The sequence below is a fragment of the Equus quagga genome, chromosome 17 (assembly GCF_021613505.1).
Source record: "Equus quagga isolate Etosha38 chromosome 17, UCLA_HA_Equagga_1.0, whole genome shotgun sequence".
Taxonomy (NCBI): domain Eukaryota; kingdom Metazoa; phylum Chordata; class Mammalia; order Perissodactyla; family Equidae; genus Equus; species Equus quagga.
The window spans coordinates 11,182,344-11,210,289 of NC_060283.1; the positions used below are offsets into that span (position 1 = coordinate 11,182,344).

At 52.6% G+C, this 27,946-nt stretch overlaps 1 protein-coding gene across 3 annotated transcripts; it reads left to right on the forward strand.

The window, feature by feature from the left end:
- Positions 1-27,485, forward strand: VPS37C (VPS37C subunit of ESCRT-I). Of its 3 annotated transcripts, none has more exons than XM_046644609.1 (5): positions 1-241; positions 20,174-20,272; positions 23,349-23,520; positions 24,296-24,378; positions 25,136-27,485. In XM_046644609.1, the coding sequence occupies exons 2-5, from the start codon at positions 20,180-20,182 to the stop codon at positions 25,856-25,858; spliced, it is 1,071 nt and encodes a 356-aa protein (XP_046500565.1). In that variant the 5' UTR covers positions 1-241; positions 20,174-20,179; the 3' UTR covers positions 25,859-27,485. The 3 variants fall into 3 exon arrangements, with proteins under 3 accessions (XP_046500565.1, XP_046500564.1, XP_046500566.1); XM_046644608.1 differs by lacking the exon at positions 1-241 and adding an exon at positions 1,150-1,197; XM_046644610.1 differs by lacking the exon at positions 1-241 and adding an exon at positions 1,243-1,298.
- The last annotated feature ends 461 nt before the right edge of the window (positions 27,486-27,946 follow it).

Below are 27,946 nucleotides of genomic sequence, written 5' to 3' on the forward strand. Positions count from 1 at the left end.
TCCCGTGGGCCCTCCCGCGGGTGTGGTCCCAGGAGGCCGCAAGCGTGTGTGTTGCGGGGGTGGTCGGTGTCGTGGTGACTCAGGCCCGCGGGGCGCCCCGCGTGGGGCGGGCCTCGCCTCGCGCCCGGACGTTGGAGGGGGTCACATCCGGCGGGAGGGGGCGGGCCTCGCGGACCCGGAAGTGTGGGCGCGGGCTGTGGTTGAGCCCGCGGCGAGGTGGCGGCGGCGGCGCCCGGGGCAGGTGAGCGGGGGCCCGGGGAGGGGCGAGGCCGGGCCGGGGTGGCGCTGGCGCGGGCTCCCGGCGCGCCCCCTCCTGCCCGCCTCCCCCCGGCGGAGGCCGGTGATTGGGCGCGAGGGGCGCGTGACTCCCGCCTGGGGCCGGCGCCCCTGCCGCTGGTGGTGGGAGGGAGGGAGGGAGGGAGCGGAGGGCGCGAGGCGCTGGCGGGGCCGCCCCGCCGGGCTCGACTCCAGCCACGCCTCACCCCTCACCGCCACCCTCCGACCTCCAGCACCTGAGTGTCCTGCTGGTCACAGTTCGAGTGACGTTAGAGCCCGTTTGCCCGTGGTACAGATGGGGAAACTGGCTTAAGAGTGGACGCTGTCTTGCAAAGGGCACAGGGGGCTTGTAGCAGAGGAATGTTGCAGAGACTCTGGTCTTGACTCCCTGGCCTGTGCCCTTTCCCCAGGCAGTGAGAGGATGGGGCTGTCAGCCTTTGCTCTGTTCTTATCCTTTTTACTGAACCCAGGCTTGGGCTGCCCAGTATCACTGAGCGTTCCCTATCCCTGGACCTGCTGGGTACAAAGGGCATTGGTGTGTGTGTGTGTGTGTGTGTATAGATATGTGTCCTGTATATGCCCGTCCTTCTCATTTCCTCCCCGCAGCTGGTGAGGTGCTTATTTCCCCTCTTTATGGCTGGGGGAAGGAGTTACCTGGGGCTATGCTGTGAATTTCTGGAAGAATTGACTGTAAACACCTCAGTGTTTTTTCAGCTCCACAGTGTCAGGGCTCACTCACCCTAGAAATGTCCACCTTTAGCTCTGGAAACTTCACAGACTCACTTCCCGTTGCTTCAGCAGTATCCCAGTAATCCTCTTGCTGACTCAGGCCTTTTCCACCCCCTTCATTGCCTCCCTGCCTCTCATCCAGGAGTTCCGGTCCCTACTGGTGCACCCAAGATGCTGCCACCTGACTCTCAGGTCTGTGACCATCGGCCCTAGAGCTGGAGGTGGTGGTGACTGAGGGATTCCGGAAGGAAAGACTTTTCTTTGGCTCTTGTCCAAAGCTGAACTCTGCACAGGTCCGAACTCTTTGTGTCTGGGTGGAAGTGAGGACGTGGGGTGAAGTACTGGACCCTGAAGTGAGAATCTTTGTCCTTGACAGTCAGAGTGCCCAGAAAAGCTTTTTTCCTAGATTATCTCAGGAATCTGGCTTGGTGCCTTTGTAACTTCCATTAGGTAGAAAATTTTCGCTGTAGACTTCTTCTGGGCAGCTTCTGGTGGCTGTTTTTGGGGGAGTGATGGCTCTGATTTCTTGTTTGGCTGCCGTGTGCAAGGGGCTTAGTGAACATACTGAAATCAGAGAACACGTCAAGGTAGGTGGGGATCCCGTTTCACAGGTGAAAAGATAGTGGTAGAGATGTTAGATAATTTGGCTAGGGTCACATGGCCAGGGAGTGGCCGAGTCGGGATTTTTAACCCAGTAGTCTCATTTCAAAGCTCATGTACTTGCTGGACCTTAAGAATCATCTGTGATGCTGATCCACACCTCTGGAGAGTTTTGCTTAGACTGCCTGGAGGGGTCCCAGGGATCTGTATTTTTAACACATGCCCTGAGTGATTCTTATTGTAAGGCAAGTTTGGGAAGCACTGCCTTAGGAATTTGTGGATTTCCTGAGCTTGGAAGTGAGATTATTTCCGAGGATTCTTATTTTCTTTTTGCTTGTTGCTGTGAAATATGCTAATCTGACATAAATGTGCCATTAAAAGGGCACAGGGGTAACTAGCCATGTGAATCATTGGTGGACGCTGTTGGCCAGTACTAGCTGGGTTTTTCCAGACTGACATAATCAAGTCATTGGAGACCTGATTTTAATCCGATTAGATCTCTGTTGTTCAGAAATTCTGGTCGTTTCTGCTCAGAGTCTGGAGTTTTCAGAAGGTTCCAGATTGTGCCTGGATAGTTGCCCCATAACAGAGAGATCTCTGTAATGGCAACTATTCTTGAGGTTTGGGGAGCTTTAAAGGCATGTTGACTTAGCAGGTGCTCCCTCCATTGCATTTCTCTCCCCTTGACTAGTTTATGTGAAAGACTTGAGCAAATACCAAACAGGTTTGTCATGATTTAGCTGGGGCTGGCAAGTGGAGCCCCTGGGGCTTAGGATGGACCAGAGAGGAGAGAGAAGGAGACTCAGACATGAACATCAAACAGACAACCTGCAGCAGGTTATGCCAAGCACTGAAGACATATAAGTACTCTCGGAACCACTGCTAGTTTATCTGCTCCCCCCTCAGCAGGATTACAAGTAGTAAAAGAGGCCAAGTCAGCAATATAGTATGACTTTATTCTCTTTCTGTCCAGTAAAGATTGGTTTCTAATTTAATCTCTTTGTAAACAGAGGGTGTACTTTGTGTGCTTTGAATTGTTTTAATTTACTGAGAATTGTTTTATGGCCCAGGATACGGTCTACCTTGGTGAATGTTCTGCGAGCCCTTGAGAATAATGTTTTCTGCTGTTGTTGAGTGGAGAGTTCTATAAATGTCAATCAGGTCAAGTTGGTTGGCAGTGCTGTTTGAGTCTTCTGTGTCCTTACTGCTTTTCTATCTACTTGTTCCATCAGTAATTGAAAGAGGGGCATTGAAACTTCTGACTATAATTGTGGATTTGTCCACTTCTCCTTGTAGTTTTATCAGGTTTTGCTGTATGTGTTTTGAAGCTCTGTTATTAATACATAAGCATTTTGGAGTGTTATGTTCTTAGGATAAATTGACCTTCTTTACCATGAAATGACCCTTTTAATCTCTGGTAATATGTTTTGCTCTGAAATCTGCTTTGTCTCATATTAATATAGCCAATCCAACTTGTAAAAAATTAGTGTTAGTGGATTGTTAGCCGGAATATATAAAGAACTCCTACAACTCAATAACAAAAAACAAACAACATGATTAAAATGGCCAAAGGACTTGACTAGACATTTCTCCAGAGAAGATACACAAATGACCAATCAGCACGTGAAGATATTCAACATGGCTAGTCATTGGGGAAGTGTGAATCAAAATGACAATGAGATTCCACTTCACACCTGTTAGGATGGCCATTATGGAAAAAACCAGAAGTGCTGGCAAGAATGTGTGGAAATTAGAACTGTTGGAATGTAAAATGCACAGCTGCTATGGAAAACAGTATCGCAGTTCCTCCAAAAATTAAACATAGAATCACCGTATGATCCAGGAATTCCAGTTCTGAGTATATGCCCTGAAGAAGTATAAGCAAAGACTCAAACATGTATTTGTACACCCATGTTCATGGCAGCATTATTCGCAAGAGCCAAAAGGTGAAAGCAACCCAAGTGTCCATTGATGGATGAATGGATAAACAAAATGTGGTGCATACATGCTATAGAGTATTTAGCTTTAAAAGGAAGAAAATTTTGACATATGCTACAACATGGATGAAAATTGAAGAAATAATGCTAAGTGAAACAAGCCAGCCTCAAGAGGACAAATATTGCATGATTCCTTTTATATAAGGTTCCTAGAGTAGTTAAATTCATAGACACAGGAAGAAGAATGGTGATTGCCAGGGGCTGGGGGTAGGGAGGAGTGGGGAGTTAATGTTTAATGGGTACAGAGTTTCATTTTGGGATGATAAGAAAATTCTGGAGGTGGACAGTGGTGATGGTTGTACAACAGTGTAAATATACTTAATGTCACAAAACTGTACACTTAACAATGGTTAAAATGGTAAATTTTATGTATGTTTGCCTCATACTACAATTAAAAAAATGGATAGGGATTTAAAAAATTAGCATTAGCATGGTGTATCTTTTTACATTCTTTTTTTTTTTTAAAAAAGATGAATTGTTTTGAGATTTTATTTTTTTTCTTTTTTCTCCCCAAAGCCCCCCAGTACATAGTTGTATATTCTTCGTTGTGGGTCCTTCTAGTTGTGGCATGTGGGACGCTGCCTCAGCGTGGTTTGATGAGCAGTGCCATGTCCGCGCCCAGGATCCGAACCAATGAAACACTGGGCTGCCTGTAGCGGAGCGCGCGAACTTAACCACTTGGCCACGGGGCCAGCCCCTCTTTTTACATTCTTTTAAACTATTTGTGTGTTTATATTTAAAGTGGATTTCTTATAGGTAGCATATAGATGGGTTTTGCATTTTGTAAAGTTCAGTCCTCTAATCTCTGCCTTTTAATTGTGATGTTTAGACCATTTACGTTTAATATGATTATGAGTGTACAGTCATGCGTCGCTTAACAGCGGGGATATGTTCTTAGAAATAGGTGGTTCTGTTGTTGTGTGAACATCATAGAGTGCACTTACACAAACCTAGATGGTATAGCCTACCACACACCTAGGCTGTGTGGTACTAATTGTGTGGGACCACTGTTGTATCTGTGGTTTGTTGTTGACCAGAACACCTTATGCAGTGCGTGACTGCAGCTGGGTTTAACTCTGTCATCTTGCAGTTTATTTTCAATCTGTACCATGTTCTTTCTTCCCATTTCCATTTTTTCCTCATCTCTTTGGGACTGACTAATTTTTATGATTCCGTTTTGTTTCTTTTCTTAGTTTACTAGCTATAACTCATTTTTTTTTTAGTGGTTGCTTTAAGATTCATAGTATGTATCTTTAACTTGTCAGAGTCTGTCACCAAGTGATATTATACCACTTTAGATATAGTATAAGAACCTAATAATAGTATATTTCCATTTCCTCCCTCCTGGCCTTTGTGTGTTGTCACACATTTCACTTCTACGTATGTTATAGATCCCATTATGCATTGTTGTTATTTTTGCTTTAATTACTCAATTATTTTGTGTAGAGATTGAAAAGAAAAGAAAAGATGTTTCCTAGTTACTTACGTGTTTCCCATTTCTGGTGCTCTTCATTCCTCCATGTGGATCCAGATTTCCACTTTGTTTTGTGCTCTTTCTGCCTTGAGGACTTTTTTTTTTCTTTTTAACATTTCTTGTAGTGCTAGTCTGTTGGCGATGAATTCTTTCAGCTTTTGAATGTCTGAGAAAGTCTGTTGTGCCTTTGTTATTGAAAGGTATTTTCCCTGGCTGTCGAATTCTAGGTTGACTAATTTTTCTTTCAGCTATTTAGGATGTGGTTCCAGTGTCTTCTGGCTTACATTGTTTTGTTCAAGTCATCTGCTGTCACTTTTGTTCTTCTGTTTGTAAAGTGTCTTTTTTCCTTATGGCTGCTTTTATCACTGGTTTCAAACAATTTAATTATGATGTGCCTGATGTAGTTTTCTTTGTGTTTCTTGTGCTTGGGTTAATTGAGTTCTGTGGGTTTATAGCTGTCATCAAATTTGGAAATTTTTCAGCAAGTAATTCTTCAGATGTTTTTTCTCTTCTTTGGGGACTCCATTACACATATATTAGGATGCTTGAAGTTGTTCCACATCCACTCATTTCTCGATGATTGGGGTATTTTTTTATATTTTCCATGCTCAGTCTTTCCTTTAGCTTCTTGAATACATGGAATATGGTTGTAGTAACCATTTTAATGTCATTGCCTGCTAATTCTCTTATCTATATTTCTGAGTCTGTTTTTGTTGATTGGTTTTCTTCCTCATAATGGGTCATATTTTCTTGCTTCTTTGTGTGTCTGATAATTTTTGATAGGACGTCAAATGTTGCAAATTTTTCCCTGTTGGGTGCTGGATATTTTGTATTTCTGTAAATATTCTTAGCATTGTTTTGGGACACTGTTAAGTTACTTCGAAACAATTTGATCCTTTAAAGGCTCGCCCTTAAGCTTTGTTAGTTGGGATCAGAACAGCTTTTAGACCAGGGTTAATTTTTCCCCGCTTGTAAGGCAATACCTTCTTCACTGCTCTCCTGATGTCCTGTGAATTATGAGGCTTTTCTGCTCTGCCTAGTGGAGACACAAATTGTTCTTGGTTCAATTTGAGGTCCAAGGATTGTGTCTCTACTCCTGATCAGTACTGTCAACTCTCAGCTGAAAATGGGAGGGGGCCCTCTGCAGATTTCCAGCATTCTCTCTTTGTGTGGCTCTCTCCTCTCTGGTGTTTGGCCCTGTGAACTCTGGCTGCCTTGGCCTCCCAACTCGCTCTCCCCAACTTGGGGAGGCTGTCGGCCTCCGCCTGCATACCCCTTCCCTATGCCATGGCCTGGAAGCTCCCTCTGGGCAGTATTCTGGGGCAATTATAGAGCTTACCGTGTTTGTTCCCCCTCCTCAGGAATCTCTCCTGTGCTGTCTGATGTCTGAAACTGTTGTTTCATTTATTTTGTCTGGATCTTTGGTTGGTTGAGGCAGGAGAGTAAATCTGGGCCCTGCTTCTCTGTGTTGGCTGTGAGCAGAAGTCGCTGTCGGGATGCTCATTGAGTGCCTTGTGTGTGCTGGGCACTGACCTGGGTGCTGGGGTGCAGACTCAGCTGGATGTGTGCTGTGCCCTTGAGGAGCTCACGTCCTTGCCAGAGGTACATGTGATTCCTACATAGTACATGCTAGGGGTGCTTACAGAGCGCCAGGGGAGGGCAGGATGAATTCTTTGAGAGAAGGAGCAGGGGATGCTTCCCAGAGGAGCTGGTAATTGCAGGACAGGCTGGCTTTTTCAAGCTGGAGAAGGCGTAGGGAAGAGTATTCTGGGCAGAGGGAACAGCAAGAGCAAAGGCAGAGCAGCAGAGCTGGGGCCTCCTTGAGGGCAGGATCCCTGTCGTGTTGATCTTTACATAGATGCGGAGAATTTGCCGAGTGATCAGAAGTGTGTTTGTTCTGGGAATAGTAGTTAGAACAGAAAGCATCAGGGTAGAGTGAACAGCTCATGGAGGAGCGGAGGGAGATCTAGCTGGAAAGGGAGGTTTGGGGTCAGCTGGTACAGGGCCTTGAATGCCAAGGCAAGAAACGCAAGATTTTGAATGTCATACCAAAGCACTGGGGAGTTATGGAAAGTTTTAAGCAGGGACGTGCGAGCTCTGACCGTGTTCTCTAGAGATTACTGGGCTGTGTGGAAGAGGGTTGGAATGAGGTGGGCAGCTGCTGGAGAGGCTGATTCAGAGCAGACATTATACAGCAGCGTGAAAATGAGTCCAGAGCTCAGTGCAGCTGCTGATAACAGCGCTGCCACCTTCTACCTGGTTGATAATGGCCTTCGTGGGTTCCTGCCTGAGTCAAGAGCAGACTGGAGAAGCCTCTGGCCTGATTTCTCTTTTTCTGTGGTACGCTGTTGCCCTCAACACACCTGCCTGCGTCTACTGGACCCCGAAGTGCACGGGGTCAGACATCACTGGCAGGAGTAGGGTCTACAGCTACCCCACCACGTACCAGCCTAGGATAGCTCCACATCAGCGAGAACACTGAGTCCCATCCTTTGGACTTTGAATAGATACACCTTGAGTGACCCCAGACAGACTCCTGGATATTTGTCCTGAGTGAGTCTTGGCCTTGACCTTAATCTTGATCCTTCCTAAAGGGATGGTTGAAGCTGCCAGCTCAGCTTGCTCAGGGCAGATTAGAAGGTGTGGGGTGGGGGTTGGGGCTGTCAGCTGCAGATAGAGATCCTTTCCTTTTTGTTGTTGTTTTCCTCCCCAAAGACCCAGGATATGGTTGTATATCCTGGTTGTAGGTCATTTTAATTCTTCTATGTGGGACGCCACACAGCATGGCTTGATGAGTGGTGTGTAGGTCTGCACCCAGCATCCGAACCAGCGAACCCAGGGCCACTGAAGTGGAGCATGCTAACTTAACTGCTATGTCACCGGGCCCGCCCCAGAGATCCCTCCCATCATTGCAACAGTTGGGACAAAGGAGAAACAAATGAAAGTTTGGTGTGAAGTAGCTTAGCATGGTTTTCTTTTCAAGTCAGAGCCATGGGCCAGAGAAGGAAGAGGCTTTGCTAACAGGCTGGGTGTGTTTTACTGTCAGGAAGTTTCAAAAATGGTCTGCTTATTAAGTAACCTGTTTCTTGGCCATCATGTCAATTGGAAGCTGAAAGCTATTGATCTGAGTTACGTCCAGCCCTTGGAGTTGTGTCGCTCTGTTGACTCGTGTGGTCTGAGAAGGAATCTCCGTTCCCTCCCCTTAGTGTCCCCATGGGAAGTGCTTGAGTCGCAGAGGGAGGAGTGGACTGAGTGCGTGAGGAAAATCATGACCATTTATTGAGCCCGCCCTGAGAGCCAGGCATTGGATTTTCCAGGCACTAACTCATTTCATCCTTGCGAAAGCCCTGTGTTATAGAAGAAACCGAGGTGTGGAGAGATCGTCACCTGCTCCCTAGCCAGTGGCGACCGAGAGCTCAGGGCTGTCTGCCTTCCAGACTCTGAGCCTGTGATCCTTGGGCTTCTCCTGCAGGGCTGAATCGGAAGGAGGCACTGTTCCTGGTGCCATGGGGAGACCTGGGGCTCCAGGTCCGTATGCACACAGCCGAGGAGCGTGTCCTTTCTCCTGAGGGCTGGTAAAGGAGAGCGTCTAAGACAGTGTTATGCTGGCTTCTGAACATAAACAGGCCCTATTCTTTAGGAGTCTGCTTGAAAGATATCAGTGATAACGACCACTTAGTAAGTTTGTATCCAGAGTGAGGCACTGTGTTTCCTGGACGTGGCCTTGACTGAGCGGCAGCGTGGTGCCGTGGTGAAGAGCGTGACCCCAAGGCTGGACACCTCAGGTGAAACTCAGGCTGTGCCGTTTCCTTGCAAGGAGACTATGGGCTGGCACCAGGCTTCTCCTCCACCCAGTTTTCTCGGCTGTAAACTGAGGAAAGGCGGAGGCTCTACAGCGGCGAAGGCCCCTGTGAGCATGGGCTGAGCTGCTGCAGGAGGAGTGCCTAGAACATGCTCTCCATGTTAGCCGTGGTGACTATCATCACCCCTCTTGTACCAGTGGGACAGTGAGGCTTAGCAGGGAACTGAGCGGTAGGTGGGAAAGCCCGGTTCCCCTTGCCCTCAAGCACTCCCCAGCTCTACTGCCCCTGCCTCTGCCTGGAATTCTCTTGCTGTATCTTCTCCATCCTTCAAATGTCAGCTCCTCTGTGCCGCTTTCCTTCCTCCTTCTCCCGAAGGCTTCATCCTGCCCTCCCGTGTGCGCTCTGAGTGCCATGCAGCAGTTACCCCGCAGAGCCCTCCCTCCCTCTGGGCCCTGTCGCAGCTGAAAGAGTGGAGGAGGGGGCTGGCGGGGCGGAGGGGTTGGGATCAGCCCAGGTGAGGGGTTAGGGCTGTGGTGTTCAACTGTGTTCCTGGAAGGTGCCTCGGGGCCGCTTGAGGCCTGGGGGAGGCTGAGCTGTGAGAGCAGATCTCTCTTCCTGTGCCCCTGCGCCCAGAACATGGCCTCTGTGCTCTGTTCTGTGCACTGGGGGTTTGGGGCAATGTTTCATTTGGAAAAAACCCAAAAATGTTCTCCTTTAAAAAAAAAGCTGAAAAGGTGTAGGAAAACAACAGAGGCAGGCACCGTAGGCTAGTAGGAAGAGGGGGTGGGGGCCCGCATGTCCTGACAGCACGTAGTTGGCTGCAGGGAGATAAGGGGACAGGGAGGGAGGGACGAGTGGGGGAGAGATGACTAGTTGAGGGAAGGCGGAGAGAGTGGGCAACAGTGTTTAAAAAAAATTTAATCCAGACGGTTGTAAGGAAGAGACACTAGAGGTGGGAAGACCCATTGGGAGTCTGTAGAAGGACAGGGATGGACGCACTGAAAAGACTTTGGGGTGACAGATGGAAACTAGACTTTCGGGGGTGAACACGATGCAATCCGTACGGAAGCTGAAATATGATGATGTACACCTGAAATTTACACAGTGTTATAAACCAATGCGACCTCAATAAAATAATGTAAAACATACATTCTCACTGTAAACAAGTTTCAAAATATATGCAAAATATAGGAAATAATAGCAATAGTACCCTGTAAATGTGAAAGAAAAGACTTTGGAGAAATGACTAGATAAAACCTGGTGGTTGAACATCAGAGATGAGGGAGACCCACACATCTGAGATGGCCTGGAGGATTAGAAAGGAGGGTGGAAGCTCAGGGTGCTGTTGGAAATGGGGTTTGGGAGGGGCATCTAGTTTGGGGAGAAAAATAGGTGATGAGCGTGCCTCCTGCCTTTGGCAGAGTAAGTGGGCTCCCGTTCCTGGGTCGTCTCATTTGGGGGCCTGCCTCTGGGCAAAGAGGGGTGAGATGGAGTTATTCAGTGGACTGGAGGAGCATTCAGTCGTGAAGTAAATATTTATGTAAAGATGACAGTTTCCTTCAAAAAGCCTTGTCCTGAGAGGTTGGACATTCCTTCTATAGATATATGGGCGTCCTAATATTTGAGGGCCTTGTTCAGATGGGTTTGGAGCCTGTTGCAGAAAGCCACCCCTTTGCATCCCTCCGGGACCTGCACTTGCAGAGCCCACCCACACAGAGCCTCACTGGGGGCCTGGCGAGGTTGCCAGGCAGCATTTTCCCGCAGTAAGGTGTGAATGTGTGCGTTTTTCTATCACCTCCAGAGGTTATCTTGTTGAATTCTCATTAAATCCTTACACACCCCCATGATGTGGGTAGTATTATTCCCATTTTACCAATAAGAAACAGAATCAGAAAGGCTGCATAATTTCCCCAAGGTCCTATAGCTAGGAAAAGGTCAAACTGGGATTTGAATCCAGGAGCATTTGGCTCTAAAGCTGTGAACTCTTTCTGCTACCTTTGGGGCTCTGCAGGGATCTCCACCCAACCCCAGAAATTCCTGAGAAAGAATGGAAACTAAAATAGTGCCCCTTCTGGGGCTTACACACTGACTTTTCAAGTTGTGGGACAGGTAGTTTGCTGTTCTGGGCCAGGTGAGAAAAGCATGATGCTTTGATTTGTTTTCATTAACTCCTGGGGCAAGTCAGGTGATGGAACAGGCTGATGACTTGGTTGCACCGCCAGAATCATTCTGGGAAAAGAAAATTCAATCAAGTCAGCAAATATTTCCTCATTAAGCAGCAGGGTTAGGAAAGTTTCTAAGGCAACAGGAGGGGTGGGATGGAGTTCCACATAACACGTGCAGGTTGCTATGGTAACAACTGCTTATGCTATCATAGGTGGATGTAGGAAACTGAAGGCCTTTAAGACTCTTCTTGCCGTGTGATTTCAGGCGTGAAGTAGCTGCCAAGGCAGTGTTGGCTGGTAACAGTGAGGGGAGTGATGGAAGCAGCCTGCCCGGTCCCTAACAGTTCCCTGTTATGATTCAATGACAGCAGCATGCATTTTGCTTGACTCAATATTGAGCCCCAGGGGTGTCAAGAGTCACCTGTAATCATATGATTACCCTCCAACAGGCAGAATAATTAATATTTGCTCAGTGCTCAGGAGCTTGCAAAGCCCTCTCTGAGAGGCCCACAGTCCCCAAGGTGGGATTATCAGCCTGGTGCCCATTTTCCAGATAAGGAGACAGGTTAAGACAGGTTGTGATCAAAGTCACAAGCTAAAGAGCTGTGGAGCCAAAGTGCAAACCCGGGGCATCTGTCCCCAGACTGTGCTTTTCTCCTCTGTGCCCTGTGGGAGAGAGCTGGCATTAACTATTCAGACGAAGGCAGGGGCCGAGGGGCGCCACAGGCCGTCTCTAAGACCAGCATGCCTTACTCTGATCTGAGCCCCCTCATGCTTAGAAAATGCTGCATTTTGCTCTCTGTCTTTTCTTTTTTTTTTTTTTTTCCCAAGTTTATCCTTGCAAAGGAGCTGGTGTCAGTGGAAACTGTTTGTTTTGGGGCTGAACCGTCCTGGCAGAGATTCTCATTGAACAAGAGCCATCGATATGTTGCTTTTTGAAAAATTTTTTTTTTTTGCTGATTAAGGACCCATCTGAGGGCTGCTCTAAGTTGGAGCCCTTCCTGACGTCCCCTCTCCCCGGTGACATTCTGCAGCCTCCCCCTGGGGAGTGGCGGAAAAGGGCAGCGCCTCTGACCTAAACCCACCGGGGTGGAGAGTGGTTGCCTTTTGGCCTCACTATCTCCCGCTAGATCTTGTTCCCCATGTTTCAGGCATGTGAGATCGATTTCATCAAGATCAAGATAGAAAGTAGTGGAAACAAGTTGAGACCTAGAGATGCAAGCAGCAGGGGCCAGTGGCCCAAGGCCTCCTTTTCCCAGCACCATATTATGTAGATTGCAAAGGCCCGGGGGCCACACGGAAACCTGCTTTCTTGGGTCTGGTTGGTGCTGTGCCAGCTCTGTCAGCCCCCACGCTCAGTGCTCTGTGGCAGAAGGTGGGCTCCAGGGCTCCTGTAAAGTGTCTTTGTCACCTCGCCCCTCTGCCCTCCAGCCTTTCCTGTGGCATCTGTCCTGCCGCACAGCACGTGTCTCTCGTGGAGGATGCAGTATTGATTTCAGGTTACAAACCACAGCCCGCCCAGTGTTCTTTCCAACTTTGAATTGGCTACCAAAATGTAAAGATGGGGCGATGGCACATCGATCTGGACTTCTAGCTTCCTTGGAGACCTGGCAGGTGCGGCAAAGCTGGGCGGCCCTCCTACCTGCAGGAAGTGCAGGAGCTGCACTGGGGGACACACTCCCTTGGATGACCAGCAGCTGGGGCTCTGATGCACCTGCTTGGCCCTTGAAGGCTTCCGAGTTTGTCACCTGTGGTGGAGGTGAAAGCTGCAGAGGAGACAAGACGAGAAAACAACAAGACGGAAAGCTTTTTCCCTTTTAGGGGTTGTTAGCATGGAAGCTGTGACACACTCGTCTTGATGGGGGGAACATGATTAGCGCATGCGCTGCCTTCCCACCTTGTCTGATCTCCTGTGAGTTGATGGTATCGCCCCCAAAAAGAGGTGTTGTCTGGCTGTACCTGTGAATGCTGTGCAGGTGCCTGCCTGCCAGCCTTCCCCTCCCGTCTTCTGCCACCGATAACGCAGTGGCTCCATGCGGGCCCTGCTATCACCTGCCCCAGGCCCTCTGACTTGTCCCAGCGCGAGCAAGCCTTGCTCCCACAGCTGTCCACCTCCCCGTCCTTACTCCCCTGTCCCCAGCTCTGTTACGGCCCCTCTCATCTGTCTTCACCATGATTTGTGAAGTTTTTTGCCTTTTAAAACCAGAGTTCCTAGACATTTAACATCCGTTTTTATATGATAAGGCTCTGTCTGGCACATAGTGAGAACTCAGTGAATATTTATTTATCCCCTCTGCCCCCATTTATCTCCCTCCCTTTATCTGGGGCCTGGTTCAGTTCTTGGCATGTAGTCGTTGTTCATGAAACATGTCTTCAGTGAAGGTGTGAAGAAGTGAATGGAGGCGTGGAGACGTGGAGGAAGCCCTTTTCTCACATTCCTGTGGCTTGATGACTTGTCCTCAGCTGGCTGCCTGCTTCTTTCCCTCCCGCCTTTGTCCATTTTCCACCAACATTCCTGTGAGCTGTCTGCGTGCCAGAGTATGTGGGGGACAAGGCATGCTCCTGGCCTTCAAGGGGCCTACCTTTCTCACCTCAGCTCTTCTCTCCTGTCCCCTCCCCACGAACAGCAGACACCCCCCAGACGTACCCAGCATCCTCCTGGGCATCTTGGTAAGAGGAAGGGGGTCTGGGTTGGGGCCCAGGTGCTGAGAGGTGAGACATTGGACTTCTCAGGCCTTCCAGGAACAAAGTCCATGGACTCGGAGTCCCCGAATGACTTCTCAGTGACCCCCAGTTGTCTGCAGTGTGACGTCCCTGGTGGTTGTGACCACTTTGAGAAGCGCTGGTTTGGATTTTTCTGCCTCACCAGGTGACCGGGAGACAGAACAGTGATGGTGGCAGATGCCCAGACTTCGGGGGCACCTGCTTTGTGGGCCTTGGGCACAGTATTGTCCTGTTCTCCCCTCCTTTTCCAAATTACGGACCCAGAGAAGTGCTTGTTTTCAGCCTCACTGGGTGGCTCTGGATCAGGTGACATCTCCGTGACTTCTGAAAGGAAGGCAATAGTAACTTCCAGGGGTGGGTGATGCCGTGATAAATCTCACAAGACAGCACTTGCCGGCCCCGGCCTGAGATGTCCAAGGGTGAGGATGTGAGCCACATCCAGCGGGGAGCCAGGGACCGAGGGACTGGGACTATCCTCTTGCTTGTGTGGGCTCACAATCTCTGCATCTGGACAACCTCATGACTGACCCACGCTCATCGCTCCCTGGTGCTGGGCAGAGCAGGTGGGCCAGAGGTGCTGGTGAAATTAAATCAGCAGAGATGAGAAGGGACTCAGGCCTCTGGGGTTTGACCCCAACAGCTTACAGGCCCTTGGGCAATACCCTTGCTGTTTCTTTCTGGGCTTCATTTCATCTCTGCAATAGGGGTAATTAAGCCCTGTGTTCACTTTACTTACTAGAGTGATTATATAAATTAATGGGAGAGTTTGCAAAGGGCTTTCATCGCAGAAGAAAGAAGCCATGTGACCATTAGAGATTGTTTACCCATTTTACAGGTTAGGAAAATTGAGTCCCTCAAAAGAATGTTCAGCACATTTGGGCTGGGATCCTGAGCACACCTCGTTCTGGAAGAAACGGACACGTGTGGCCCTTACGTGGGCCAGCAGCTCCTTGTGAAGGCGTGAGAGGAGGCGGCTGGGCGGCTGGGTGGGTGGAACCTGGTGGAAGGAGCAGCAGGCCGGGGTTGGGGCTCCTGGGTCTGGGCCCATCTTCTGTCCCCAGAGGCAAGTTACATGCCACTGTGCCTTAACTTCACCACCTGTGCAGTGGGCACGGTAGAACTGAGGGGGATGTTGAATTAGAAACCGGAAAAGGTAGAGTTAGAAGAAAAATGCCACAGCTCACAGCTCACCGTGGCCAATTACATTTCAGCTCAAAACTTGCTGCGTGAAAAGAGGCCCCTTTCCAGTGTTATTGAGAGCATCCGCATATGTACGCAGGCAACCTGAGAGCTCACTCTGATGGCTGACGTGTCTATGACGTGGAAGTGTTTTGTACCTAGTATGCCCTTTTCCTGTCCCTTCCATCTCCCGTGTTCCAGAAGACTTTCGTGGGCGCCAGGCCTCCGAGGGAGGTTGGGGGGTGACCTCAGCATCTAAGCACATGCCGCCCAAGACTGGCCTGCACGTTCCCACGAAGAATGGAATCCTGTGCCCCAGCCAGGACCATGTTCTGGGGGCCTGATGCCAGGGAGAGGGGGTCTAATTAGGAGAGCTGTGTGATTCATTCATTGGCCACTTTGGGGAAAATTCTTGCTGTCTAGAAGACAGTGTGATTATTTGGGTCACCAGGGAGATATTACAGGGATTTTTGCCACAGGGAGTTCAAGGCCATCAGACAGAGCCAGGTGTGGGGCTTTAGGATCCAGAGGGAGGTCATCGTTTGGGAGAACGGTTGGAGGGGAACGGATCTGAGGAGGCCTTGTGTGATGGTGCAGTGGGGCCACACGCTTCAGTGTACCCTAGAGTTATCTGGGGAGCTCACTTGCTTATTTGCATTTTGATTGGCTGCCATTCTTTATGAAACACAGGAAAGTCTCCTTTCTTGCTAAATATCTACAGTCCCTTATTACCAAACTTTGATGGCAAGTTACCCAAGTTACCTTTACCTCCTTGGTGTGCTGCTGTCCCTGTCCCCTGGGAAAGCAGCAGCCGCCTCATGCAGCTTTTAGCAACATCGGCCCCCGCTCTGTGCGACCTGGGGCTTTCCTGCCCATGGGGAGGGGCCGGGGCAACTTGGCTTTCACAGACTCATCCATTGAACACCCACGTTCACTACAAGTTCAAGAAAGATGGACATGCACACGAGGTCCACAGAGGTGTCAGCAGTACCCTTTGTCAGCCCCAGCGGGACGACGATTCAGAGTGTTGTAAACTACATGAATGTTTCACAAAGATTTTCTCTTGGTGAATTTCCTGTAATCAAAAAGTTTCCCTTTTTAGGGAAAAAAAAAGTGGGCGGTGAGGGCAAGCCTGTTAGGGAAGCTGTCTCAGTTGCCTGTAGGGTGGGTCCTGCTCAGGTAAGCTCCCAGTGCCTTCTGGGCCGCGGGGCTGACCCTCAGCCTGACCCTGGCTCCGTCCGTCTTGTGGCGTGTGGGCCTCCTGGCCTGTTAGAAGGCTGACGTAGCATTCATGCCCTTCGTGTCAATCTCCCCGTGGCCTTGGCCAGGGCTTGGGCTGTCTTCTCCGGAGCTGTAGGCTCGATGTTCTGCTGTTTGGTCTTGTCACTGTGCTGGCCACCTCTGACGCTGCCTCACTTGGTCGTGCGCATTGATGTGGGGCTGCAGATCTGGAGCTTGAATCGGGGAGAGAAAGACCTCTGTCCCACTGTGCCTACACAAGCCAAGCCATAGGCATCCAGAGGGACATACATTCAGGGTCCTGGCAGTGACTTACTAAGTGGGGACCACACTAGGGCGTAGAGCCCCTGCACTCTCATGCTGCCTCTGCAGGCACTGGTTGTCAGATCCCTTCCTCTCCTGGGGTCTTTGCTTTTCCTCTTTCTGATGAGGCCGCTCCCACCTGAGTTGCCCCAGAGTGCAGGAGGAAGGGCAGAGTAAGAGAATAGGTGCCAAGCTAGCCTGACCCTGGTAGCTTGGTTAAAATGAAGCTTCATTAGAAGTTACACGAAGAACCCTGGAGACTGAAGTTCTGGATCTGGAGGAGGATGTAGGACCCTGGCTTTGAACAAGGACTCCAGTGATTCTGGTGCATGCAGTGAGAAAGCCCCTGGACTGGTTAAGGCACTGCCACCTCCTAGCCCGTGACCTTGGCGCCTCTCTCAGCCTCCTCTGTGAGGTGGGACAATAGCGACCCTGTGTAAGGTAGTTGTGAGGGTCTACATCACGGCAAATACGTAGTGTTTTGTTTTATAGATGGAGAAACTGAGGCACAAAGAGATTAACTAACACAGCCAGTAAGTGGCAGAGCCAGGATTCAAACCCAGGCAGTCCAGCCCCAGAGTCCATTCTCCTAACATCTAGGCCAGTGACTCTCAAAGTGCGTTCCAGGGACCCCTGGGGGTGTCTGAGACCCTTTCAGGCCATCGCTGAGGTCAGAACGATTTTCACAATCTAACACATTATTTTCCTTTTTGACTCTTTCTCGAACGAGTGTCCCAGGGAGTTTTCAGAGGCTACAAAGCACATCATTCTGGAGGCTAGTGCGTGTGCTTGGTTATTCTTGTGTTTTAAAAATTTCCCACTTTAATTTCTAATACGGTAAATAGCGATAGCTAACACCCACATAAGGGAAAACTCTTTGGGGTCGTCAGTAATGTTAGGAGTGAAAGGTGTCCTGAGCCCAAAATCCCTGCCACCTGCTCTCGAGGCTGTGCTGCCTCCAACAGGGTACTGGTGGAGCATGGAGCGCGATGCCACCCCTGGTGAGTCGTTGTGCAGAGAGGTGGTGCCTGTCCTAGGGGATCGGGGATCAGCTCAGGGCTCTCCCGGGGGGTGCAGGGAAACCTCCCGAGTGAGAGGCACATCTGGACCTGCCGGGGCCTTCGCAGATGGCACTGCCAACTGTGCTGTTTGTGCATAGTCAGCCAGCTGCCCACGCTGGACCGTCCATCCTCAGCCCAGGGGTATCTCTGTGTACAGCCCTAACGCAGGAGCGAGCAGGCACCCTGCTCTGTGGCAGGTCCCTCCCTGGGCGCAGCCGGGCTGGGCACTGCTACTGCTGAGGCCCAGCAAGTTCTCAGCTGAGCTGTACTGGAGGCCTTAGTAACAAGGAATTTCTGTGGTGTTGGAGTTTTCTGCCAGCGTTTGTTCTGGGCCAGGCCTCAAGCTAAGCCAATGCTTGGCCTGCGTTATCTCATTGAAGCTTGCACCAACCCGTTTCATAGATGAAGAGCCTGAGGCTCAGGGAGGTTCCACTTGTGTGAGGTCCCAGAGCTGGTAAGTGGTAGGGCTGGGGGCTCAGACTAGGTCTTTCTGACCGAGTGCATGCCCTAACATGTTTCACATCTTCAGAGTGTTGCTGTGTTCCTGCTGCTCGTCGGCTCGTGACCAACTCACTTGATTTGCCTCTGGGGTTCTTCTCCTTCCCAGGGCCTGTGCAGTCTGCTCTTCCCCAGCCGCAGCAGGGTGAGGTGTGGACAGAGTGCAGGTTTGAATTTTGATTGCCATTTGCTAACCTTTCTGATCCCCAGATCGTGGTCCCCTTGCAGGATTAGGACAGACAGCACGTGTAAAACACACGCTGCCATGCTCAAGCATGGGACTAACAAGGAGCTGTCATCTTTCTCAGCATCTGGCCCAGATCAGCTGCATCAGCGTCTGCAGGAGACTGTGGATTTCTGGGCCACACCCTGGCTCCCTGCCGCAGAGCTCTATGGGTGGGGTTGGGGCACCTGCGTTTTCAGCACATGCCCCCCCCCCCCCCCCCAGCGCATACCAGAGCTGGACATTCCTAGCCTTAGAGGTTGGGGGTACATTCAACCCTCAGAAAATAACAGATAGTGGTGGTGACCCTGTTTGGATAGTTCTTTATCAGTAAGGGGACCATATAATTTCTTGCCTGAACTGGGACACTTTTCTTCTTTTTTTTTTTTTTCGAGGAAGATTAGCCCTGAGCTAACATCTGCCACCAATCTTCCTCTTTTTGCTGAGGAACACTGGCCCTGAGCCAACATCCGTGCCCATCTTCCTCTGCTTTTTATGTGGGCTGCCTACCACAGCATGGCTAGACAAGTGGTGCACAGGTCTGCACCAGGGATCCGAACCAGCGAAACCCAGGCTGCCGAAGTGGAACATTCGAGCTTAACCGCTGTGCTACCAGGCAGACCCCTGAACTGGGACACTTTTGAGCATGAAAAGGGGCACCATTAGTAGCCACACTGGGACCTGAGGAGTAAACTAGGACTTTCCTGGAAAATGGGGGCTTGTGGTCACTATTTATCCGTTCTCTTTTCATCTTTCTGATGACTCTAGGAGATGCCCTTCCCTTTTGATTACAGATGGGGAAACGGAGACCCGGAGAAGGTTGCTTCTGGCCACACAGCTCTAACCCTGGTCCTTGATTCCACAGTGCCATCTTGGCTGAGTCATTGGTGCCAGCTCACTCAAGCAGAGCACTGATGCGGGGAGCATAGGGTACTCCAGATTTCTGTAGTGTTGGAATCTTTTAAGAACTAACGTGACCTTGATAATGAGAAAAACCTACATTAAGGCTATGAAACGCACATCTAGAAAAGATAAAAACATTGCATCCTGCCAGCAGAAAGGAAGTGAGTCCTGGGTGTGTTTGTGCTGCCTCTTCTCGGTCCCTGGGGCTGCCTCCTGAGGCCTGGCTGTGACCCTTCTGTCACGCAGATGATGGATCGATGTCCCTCTGGGCAGGGTGACAGGGAAAGGAATGCTGAAACCAGCTCTTCTGTCAGAGCAGACCTTCTATTCGGGTCAGTCAATTTCTTCTGATCGCCTGAAGGGCCAGTTTGGTGATTTTTTTTTGTTCTCTGGCAAGGAGCCGTGCATGTGACAGTCCGTGTTTGTGGCCTGTGGAGAGGACTACGGTGCAGAGAATTCTTAAGGGAAACCCGCAGTGGTCAGTGCACTAAACATAGCAATCGGCGACACGCTTGAGCCTGGGATGTTGGAGCCGCAGAGCCCGTGTGCGAAGCTCGGGTGTATTTCTGGTTCAGACAGAAATAGATGCCTACCAGAGGGTGTGCTGGCATCAGAGCTGGGAGGCGGCCTCGGGCCAGACTTAGTCTCTGTCCCTGGGCCTGGCACTCGCCTCCTGCCCTTTCCTGTCTGCTCCTTGGGGAGCTTCATCTAGCACCGCAAGGGATCTCGGTTTTGCCTCTGGCTGTCAAGTGCTTTCACATATCCTGCTTTCGTGGTTTGGGGAGAAGGAGCCGCTCCTTGGTCTCCCTGGGGACAGGGCATGGGCGGGGTGGCCGGAATGTGCTCAGTGGGACTCTTGTCCCTCCTTGAGCCTCCCTGTGGAGTGGAAGCATCGACAGAAAACTCAAGTTTGTCTTTGACAGATAGAATATTTGGACTTGGGGGTCCCTCCCCGCCGAGCTGCCTCCTCCTCACCTCAGTGTCATTCTCTGTTCACAGGGAAAGATGGAGACGCTGAAAGAGAAGACCCTGGAGGAGCTGGAGGAGATGCAGAATGACCCGGAGGCCATTGACCAGCTGGCCCAGGAGTCCCCAGAGGTAGAGGAAGGCTGTCATTGGGCCAAAGAAAGGCCAGCAGATGGGACTGAAGATGCCCTTCTTAAGGACACTGGCTTGTTGGGACTTGGGGCCAACTTCATCTCCTTTTTCTGTGGCCTTCACCCTGGATCCAGCCAGAGGAATCCCCGAGGTCTCAGTCCAGTTCCTGGGCCCTCTGGGAGTTCCAGGGGGCAGTGCTAGAGTGTCTGTGCCCCCACGTGAACTCAGGCTCCTGGTGCCTCCCAGGGAGCCCCCATGAGTTGTCCCGGCTTGAATCTGGAGGCCCTTCCTAAAAGCACTGGTACTGTTCTCAGGGGCCTCATCTGGCCCTGCATCTCCAGGAGGGCCATTCTTGGGCTGGGATACAGGCTCATCTCCTGTTTGATCCCGTTTCCCATCATAACTGGCCCCTGATCATCTCAGCTCCTCATCATAGTCCTCCTGGAGTGGCATAACCCTCCTGAACGTACAGAGCTTTACTATAAAGGGCTTTCCCTGCCTCCACGTCTCCTCAAACTGCGACTCCCCTGCGAGCTAGGAGAGGTCAGGAAACTGGATGTGGCCACAGAGCTGGCTGGACCCACAGTCACGCCTTGAGTGGCTGCCGCGTGGCCACTGCCCTGGAAGCTGCTGCCTGCGGCCCCTAGGCTAGGGAGAGACTCAAACCCAAATAATGCCAAGCTCATTTGATTCCCATTTGGAATACGTTTTTATTTCTGCTGATGCACAGCTATGATGTGTCTCTTTTGTGCATTTACAATATGCTACCAAAAAAAGGAGGCCACCCCACCCAGTTCCTCCTGCTTCCCAGAGCACGTCCCTCTCTGTGACGGGCATGCACAGCGTGCATGCGCTCCCCTGCTCGTGTTCTCTCTGCCCCGCGCCGTCCCTCCGCCCAAATGAGCAGTCTGTGCTGGGGCTGCAGGAGACGGAGCATGGGGCAGGGCGTGAGGGAGGCCCAGGGACTCAGTGTGGCCTGTCCTGCCGCCCTGAGCTCGTTCAGCAAGGACATGACGCAAAGCTTGTCTTGGTTAAGCTCCAAGGCCGACTGAAATGGTTAATTAGGCCTTGAGCCCTGCCGGGGCCTGGCTCAGCACACGTCCTCGCTCCTTCATCTTCCGTTCTGCGTCTGTCACATAGGAAGCACCGAGTGCTTCTTGAATCTTCCAAGGTCTGCTCTTGAGTGCACAACACTTTGCAGAAGCAAGCCTTGACATAATTTAGTTAGTGGACTTCCAAGCTGAGCAGGCTGATCGGATCTGTGGCAAAGCACAGGATTTTGGGAAACGTAAGCAGGAACGACCGCTCGGGCAAAAGGCAGCTTGAATTCTGTGCTGAGCAGCTGTGCCTGACTGATGGATTTGAGTTCTCTGAGGGGAAAATCACGCCTGGGACCAGAGGAAGTGAAGTAGGGCGAGCTGCTTAGACCTAGAACCCCGTGGACAAGGGTCCCCCGTGGCTGGGAGGCATCAAGTCTCTGCGGGACTCCGAGGCGGGACGGGAGCTCATTAGTTTGGGATGTGGGCATTCTTTGGAGGAAAGAGTTAGTGGGAACATCTCTCCATGTAGGAGAGTGGATGGTGGGGTCGAGGCAGGCAGGTGGGGTGTTAGAACTCTCTTGTGGACCTCTTGTAAATGACTGATGGATGGCTTCATAGTGAGGCCCTAGTGGAGAAAGACTGGGGAGGCTGTCGGGAGATGGAGCAGAAATGGGTAGGACAAGGTATAGGGGAAAGTGAAAGAGCGTAGGTTTATTGGTTAAGACCCAGGGAAAAGGCAGTGGGTGTATGAAGAGGCTACGCCCACTGGGGAGCCGTGGGGCCCCCAAGGGGCAGCTGAGGCCCTCAGACCTCCCCCTCTGTGGCAGCCACATGAGAGAAGAAGAGCTTTCTTGCTAATAAACATGAGATCGAGAGTCCCCGGTGTTGACATCCCTGAGTCAGTGCGCTTGCTGAGTGGCTGCAGAGGGTGTGTGTGGCCAGCAGCTCTGTCTGGGGAGGACGTAGCTGGGGCATCCGTCTTCCCAGCCTGGAGCATGAAGTGCAGGCTCGGGACCCTGTGACTGGGGATCTGCACGGGGGCAGGCCTCCCTGAAGCCCCTTCCTCCGGGATGCCCAGTCTGCGTCTAGTTAGGGACAAGCCAGTCGTCACGTGCTGCCCATGGTGGAGAGGCCGCCTGGTGGCTCCTGCGTGGAAGCTGGTCATGCTGGGCTATGCCCCATGCCCTGCCGTGGCTGCTGGGTCCTCTCCTCTGCCACATGGTGCTGTTGGTGTAGTGTCCCCACTGTCTCAGGGTGGTGGGTCTGACCCTCCCTGGCACGTGGATGGGCCTTCAGGTCCTAGCAGGTGGGGAAGGATTCCCGTGGCTGCCGCCTCACCAGTGATGACAACAAAGGGCCCAGCTGAGGGCAAAGTGCTGCTCAGCTGGGGGAGGTGCTTTCCGTGGGTGTGTCCAGGCGTGAGGACTGGCGTTAGGGCTTCTGGTGGCCACAGATCACCTGTGTTGCTGGGAGTCCTCTGCCGACCGTGGGGACTGCCCTCCAGTTCTTGGGGGCCCCTCCGTTGGCTCATCTGCACAGCTTCTCTGCAGGACACACATGTGGCCTGGGAGGCAGGGACACGTCTCTCCCGAGTCAGCCTCACGATCTGGCCCTGGCTTTCTCCCCACTCAGAGTAACTTTGTTTGGCGCCTCACTGTGCGTCTGGCCTGTGGTCTGGCTGGGCTGCCTTAGTCTACCTCAGAGTAGGCCTCACAACTCTGAGTCTTGGGGAGAAGTGGTTGGGACTTTTGGTCACTTTTCTCCTAGACAGCATCTGATTCTCTGCACAGCCCCTGGTGGGCCCGGCCCCTGCTCATCATGTGGCCTCGGGCAACCTGTGAACCACACAGGCTGTTGGACTGATTGGGGGGGGTGCCTGGGTTAGAGGGCTTTGCTCAGAGTTTGAATGCAGGTCTATCTGACTCCAGCTGAGGCTGAGTATTACCTGGTCCCACTATGGGGAGCTATGAATCCCAGAAGCCCCTGGTCCAGCCCGCCATGAGGTGGTTCTTACAGTAAGTGTCCTGCTCTTTTAGGTCCAGGACCTGCAGCTGGAACGGGAGATGGCACTGGCCACCAACCGGAGCCTGGCCGAGCAGAACCTGGAGTTCCAGGGTCCCCTGGAGATCAGCCGCTCAAACCTCTCGGACAAGTACCAGGAGCTCCGGAAGCTCGTGGAGCGGTGCCAGGAGCAGAAGGCAAAGCTAGGTAGGGCTGGCCGGCCCCCGGGAGCGTGCTCTGAGGGGCTCCTCTGTTCAGTCAGGGTCTGCATTCAAGGTTGGACTTGGGAGAGCTGCTGGAACGGCATGGAAGGACAGATTCCCTCTCCATTCCCCGGGACAGGACAGGGCCAGCAGTTCCTGAGGGTCACCTTGTCCCCAGCCCTGTGCTAAGTGCTCTATGTACATTTTTTCACAACAGACAGATAAGGGTTGGCACTGTTGCTCATCTCATTTCATGGATGAGAAAAGTGAGGCTCAGAGAGATTCAAGAACTTGGCCTGGGTTACACAGCTAGATGGAGGTGGAGCTGGGATCTGAATCCAAGAGCCTCGTGTCACCTCGGCCAGCTCGGCTTCTGCTCTTGACAGAGCTACTCTGGGCCCTCTGTGTCCAGGACCGGCCGTCTGTGGAGGTGGGAGGGCTGTCCTGGTCTTGACGGTGAGAACTTGATGCTCTGACTAGGGAAGTAACTTTCCCCGTGAGGCAGAACAGGGTCGGGGTTGGTCTGTGGGCTCCGAAGCCTGAGTCCTCTTCAGCCTCCCAGGCCGCTGTCGGGCAGACGGGTTAGCCAAGGCCTGGGCTGGGCTCCTGTCTGCTCAGGAAGGTGACCTGAGGGAACTGGGCCAAAGGGGGCTCTGCAGCAGCCCCCAGGGCCTCAGTGCACAGAGGAACCCCCCGAGAGCCTTGGGTGAGACCTTGGCCCCCAGCCCTGAGTTGAGAGGCACTTGTGAAATGTCCCCCCTTTCTGGCCTCCCTTCCAGAGAAATTTTCGTCAGCACTGCAGCCGGCGACCTTGTTGGACCTTCTGCAGATCGAGGGCATGAAGATTGAAGAAGAGTCGGAGGTGAGACGGCCGTTGACATGCCCTCTTCTTGGAGTAGTGTCAGCCGCTGGAGCAGGAGCCTGTCGTGAGCACTGTGTGTCACGAAGTGTGAGACAAGGGCACTTTGGGAAATGGCAGAGATGAATGACGCTTTTAGTCCCATGGGAGGCCCTTTGGGAAGCAGATGACCGGAAGCCGGTCTTACCAGCTAAAGCAGAAATCAACAGCTGAGGGCATGGCTACAGGCAGCTGGCAGACCTCGGTGCAGGGCAGTGTGGCAGCCCTCGAGGCCTGAAGCCAGCCCCCAGCCCCCTCCGCTCCTGGGACTGCCTGGGCTCTTTCCTGCTTCTCTCTGGGCATCTCCTCGGTCTCTGGACAGACTGGCCCTCTCTACTTCTCTGTGCTCTGGGTGGAAGAAACGTGCAGGTCCTCCCAGCCCTGGGCTGGCCTGCGCTCCTCCGGTTATTCAGCACATGCGTGCAGTAGCCCCGGTGGGCCTGGCCCGATGCCAGGGGTGGGGGACAGCAGTGACCATGACAGACAGTGCCTGCCCTGCAGGAGCTGACGTTCTGGTGAGGGAGACAGAATAAATAAACGAGCCTGTATATGTCAGCAGTAATACAGGCTGCAAAGAGAAGTTCCCAAATGGGGGCCAGAGAAGGCAGGGAGCACCTGAGGCGAGAGGATGGGGGAGGGCGAAGCTGATCTTTGATCCACGGGACATGGGTGGCCTTGATCCTAGCAGGCCCCTGGTGTCACCGGACCTTATGTCTTCCAGGCCATGGCTGAGAAGTTCCTGGAGGGCGAGGTGCCCCTGGAAACGTTCCTGGAGAACTTTTCATCCATGAGGATGCTGTCTCATCTGCGCCGGGTTCGCGTGGAGAAGCTCCAGGAAGTGTTGAGGAAGCCCAGAGCTTCCCAGGAGCCCGCTGGGGACGCCCCTCCTCCCCGCCCGCCACCCCCACCTCGCCCCGTCCCCCAGGCGACACCCCCTCTGGCCGAAGAGCACCTGCCACCGCCACTGCAGCCATCTGCCGTGCCTCCCTACCCTTTGCCCTACAGCCCGTCTCCTGGCCTGCCTGGGGGCCCCACCGCCCAAGGTGCGCTCCCGCCGGCCCCCTTCCCTGTGGTGTCACAGCCCTCCTTCTCCTTCAGTGTGCCCCCATACCCATCAGCCCAGCCAGGACCCAGGGCTGCTGCCGGCTACTCCTGGTCCCCACAGAGGAGCACGCCGCCCCGGCCAGGGTATCCCGTGGGCCCCTCTGGTGCCGCTGGCCCCGGGTACCCGGTGGCGGGGAGCCAGGTCCCCAGTCCTGGTTATCCTCAACAGACCCCCTACCTCTCAACAGGAGGGAGACCTCCTTACCCAACGCAGCCCCCACTCCCGAGCTTCCCAGGCCAGCCCCGGCCCTCAGGCCCCTCTCAGCCACCCTATCCCCCCGGGCCCGCCCCTCCCTATGGGTTTCCCCCACCTCAGGGTCCTGCCTGGCCTGGGTACTAGGCAGGTCCTGGCCCTGGGCCCCTCCACACTTCCACCTGTACCACAAGGTTTGGCTCGCCCACCGCTGAGATTCGAGGTTAAATTGGAAGTGGAGTTGGCCCTCGCTGTGGACTTGTGTCGGCATACGGGGGCCTTGGGAGGACCTGGCTGGGAGCACGCAGGCCCAGAAAGGCCCCGGGCAGTGTGACTGGCTCGGCTGCACCAGATGTCACGGCCCATACTGGCCTCCCCCGGGAAGGGAATGCCTCCTTTCAGTGACTGGCTTTTGCCTTTCCAGTGCTGGCCAGGCGCGGCGTCCGGGACCTCCCGTGGGTGTGAGCGAGCCAGTATGTGTGTTTGTGGACATCTCGTGCCTGCGCTCACGGGCATCTGAGCCAAATGTAGCATTGTCTCCGCGGTGCGGTGGCCGGGTCTCCGGGTCCTGCTCACCCCTCTCTCTCCCCAGGATTTGGCAGATTCCGCATGGTGCCCATGCCAAGGAATGCAGCCCTTCGTGTCTATCTGGTCCATTCAGGGGTGGCCTGCCCCGCACGCCATGGCTGGGGTTGGATCAAAGGGAGAAAGCAGAGTTAGGAAAAACACTTAATGACTTCGAAGTCACGTAAAGCCATAATTGAACTCTCATAGGCTGCTGTCGGATAAACTTGTCCTGTGTGCTGGTTTGAACGAGAGCAGCAGAGCCAGCACAGGGAGAAGGCGGGGACTGAGAAGGTGGGCCCCACACCTGGCTGGCGCCAGTTGGAGAATCCGGGGGGCCACTGAGGACCCTCTGGCTGGAGAGGGGGGAGGAACTCTGGCCCAGGAGATTGTGGCCACACTGGGGCTCATTTAGGAGCGGAGGGCAGTCACCTCCCTGCCACCCTCTCTTCTCTGGGGCCCTCCGCTTCCGGTTGACTTCTTTGAGGCCAGCCCCCTCCGTCCACTCCTTTAGTGCCTTGTGTCTCATTCACAGCAGTCCCCTCCCTCATCCGCTTCCTCTGGCTCCCTTGATGTAACTCTCCCTGCCCCCAGTGTCTCTCCTAAGACAGACATCTAAAGATGCCCTAACAGTGACCTCCCAGTGGTGCTTTCCAGAACACCATCACTCTGTTGGAGTCCATTTCTTTGCATCTCTCTTGTCTTCAGAATGTAAAGGGCAGGGATTGTGACTCCATGACACGTGTAGCCCCCAGCACGTTGGGGGGTTAAGCGTGTTCACTTATAAAAATGACAATAGACCAACGGGGGTGTGATGAGCGAAGCATTAACTTGGTGGTTCCAGGCGTGAACCAGGTCTCAAGGGCAGACCCTGGAGCTGCTATTGGTTAGAAGTCATATGTGCCTTGAAATGTCCACTATTTGAGTACCCAGCACCAGGTGGGCCTGGGGTGTTGGGGGCCAACGAGGAAACTCGACCTTCTGGTGCCTGCCCCCTCCCCGGCCCGTGTGCCATCAGTGGGTGTGTGTGCGCGTGACAAGATGCTCCATTAGCGCTGTCGGTTCCTTGCCAATTTTGTTGCTTCTCGTAAGTTATTTATAAAGAGAAATCACTAATGGACTCTACTGGCTCGAGCGCTTTTGAACTGGATGAAGGATCGCCCGTCTGTTTGTATAATTAATTGCCATAATAAACTTTGATGAGTTACAAGTCGTGTTGTGCCTCCGGTGGGTTTGAGACGTGAAGATGCGGCTGCTTGGGGGGCGTTGGTTTCCTGCACAGCCTTTAGGATCCGCTCTAACGAAAGGCCTCTTGGATTCGTGTCCACAAAGCCTCATCTATCTGGGTGTCATCTCTTGAGCTGCTTCCCCTGGGGCCTGGCTCTTCCAGAATTTCCCCTTCCTCAGCTGCACTGGTTTTCCATCGTGTGCACGCCAGGATCGCCTTGTCCTGGGTGGAGCGCTCGAGTCATACAAGGCCATGGGGTCCCTAGGCCACAAGGCCACTAGGGGGCGCGCACGGGCCTCAGCCTGGCTTGGGAGGGGTGCACATTCCTGCCACCTGCTGGGCTGACAGGACCGCCTGCTGTCTGCCCATCAGGACCCCAGCTGGAGTACACCCAATTTGTAAACTGGGATGGAGGGGCAGCGGGCCACCCACCTGGCTGTGGA

Bases quoted from the DNA above. Each gene is read 5' to 3' on its own strand.
- VPS37C (XM_046644608.1), top strand. From the start codon at position 1,177: ATGCTGCCACCTGACTCTCAG. The intron at 1,198-20,173 runs GTCTGTGACCAT...CTCTGTTCACAG, and splicing joins TGCTGCCACCTGACTCTCAG to GGAAAGATGGAGACGCTGAA. The intron at 20,273-23,348 runs GTAGAGGAAGGC...CTGCTCTTTTAG, and splicing joins TGGCCCAGGAGTCCCCAGAG to GTCCAGGACCTGCAGCTGGA.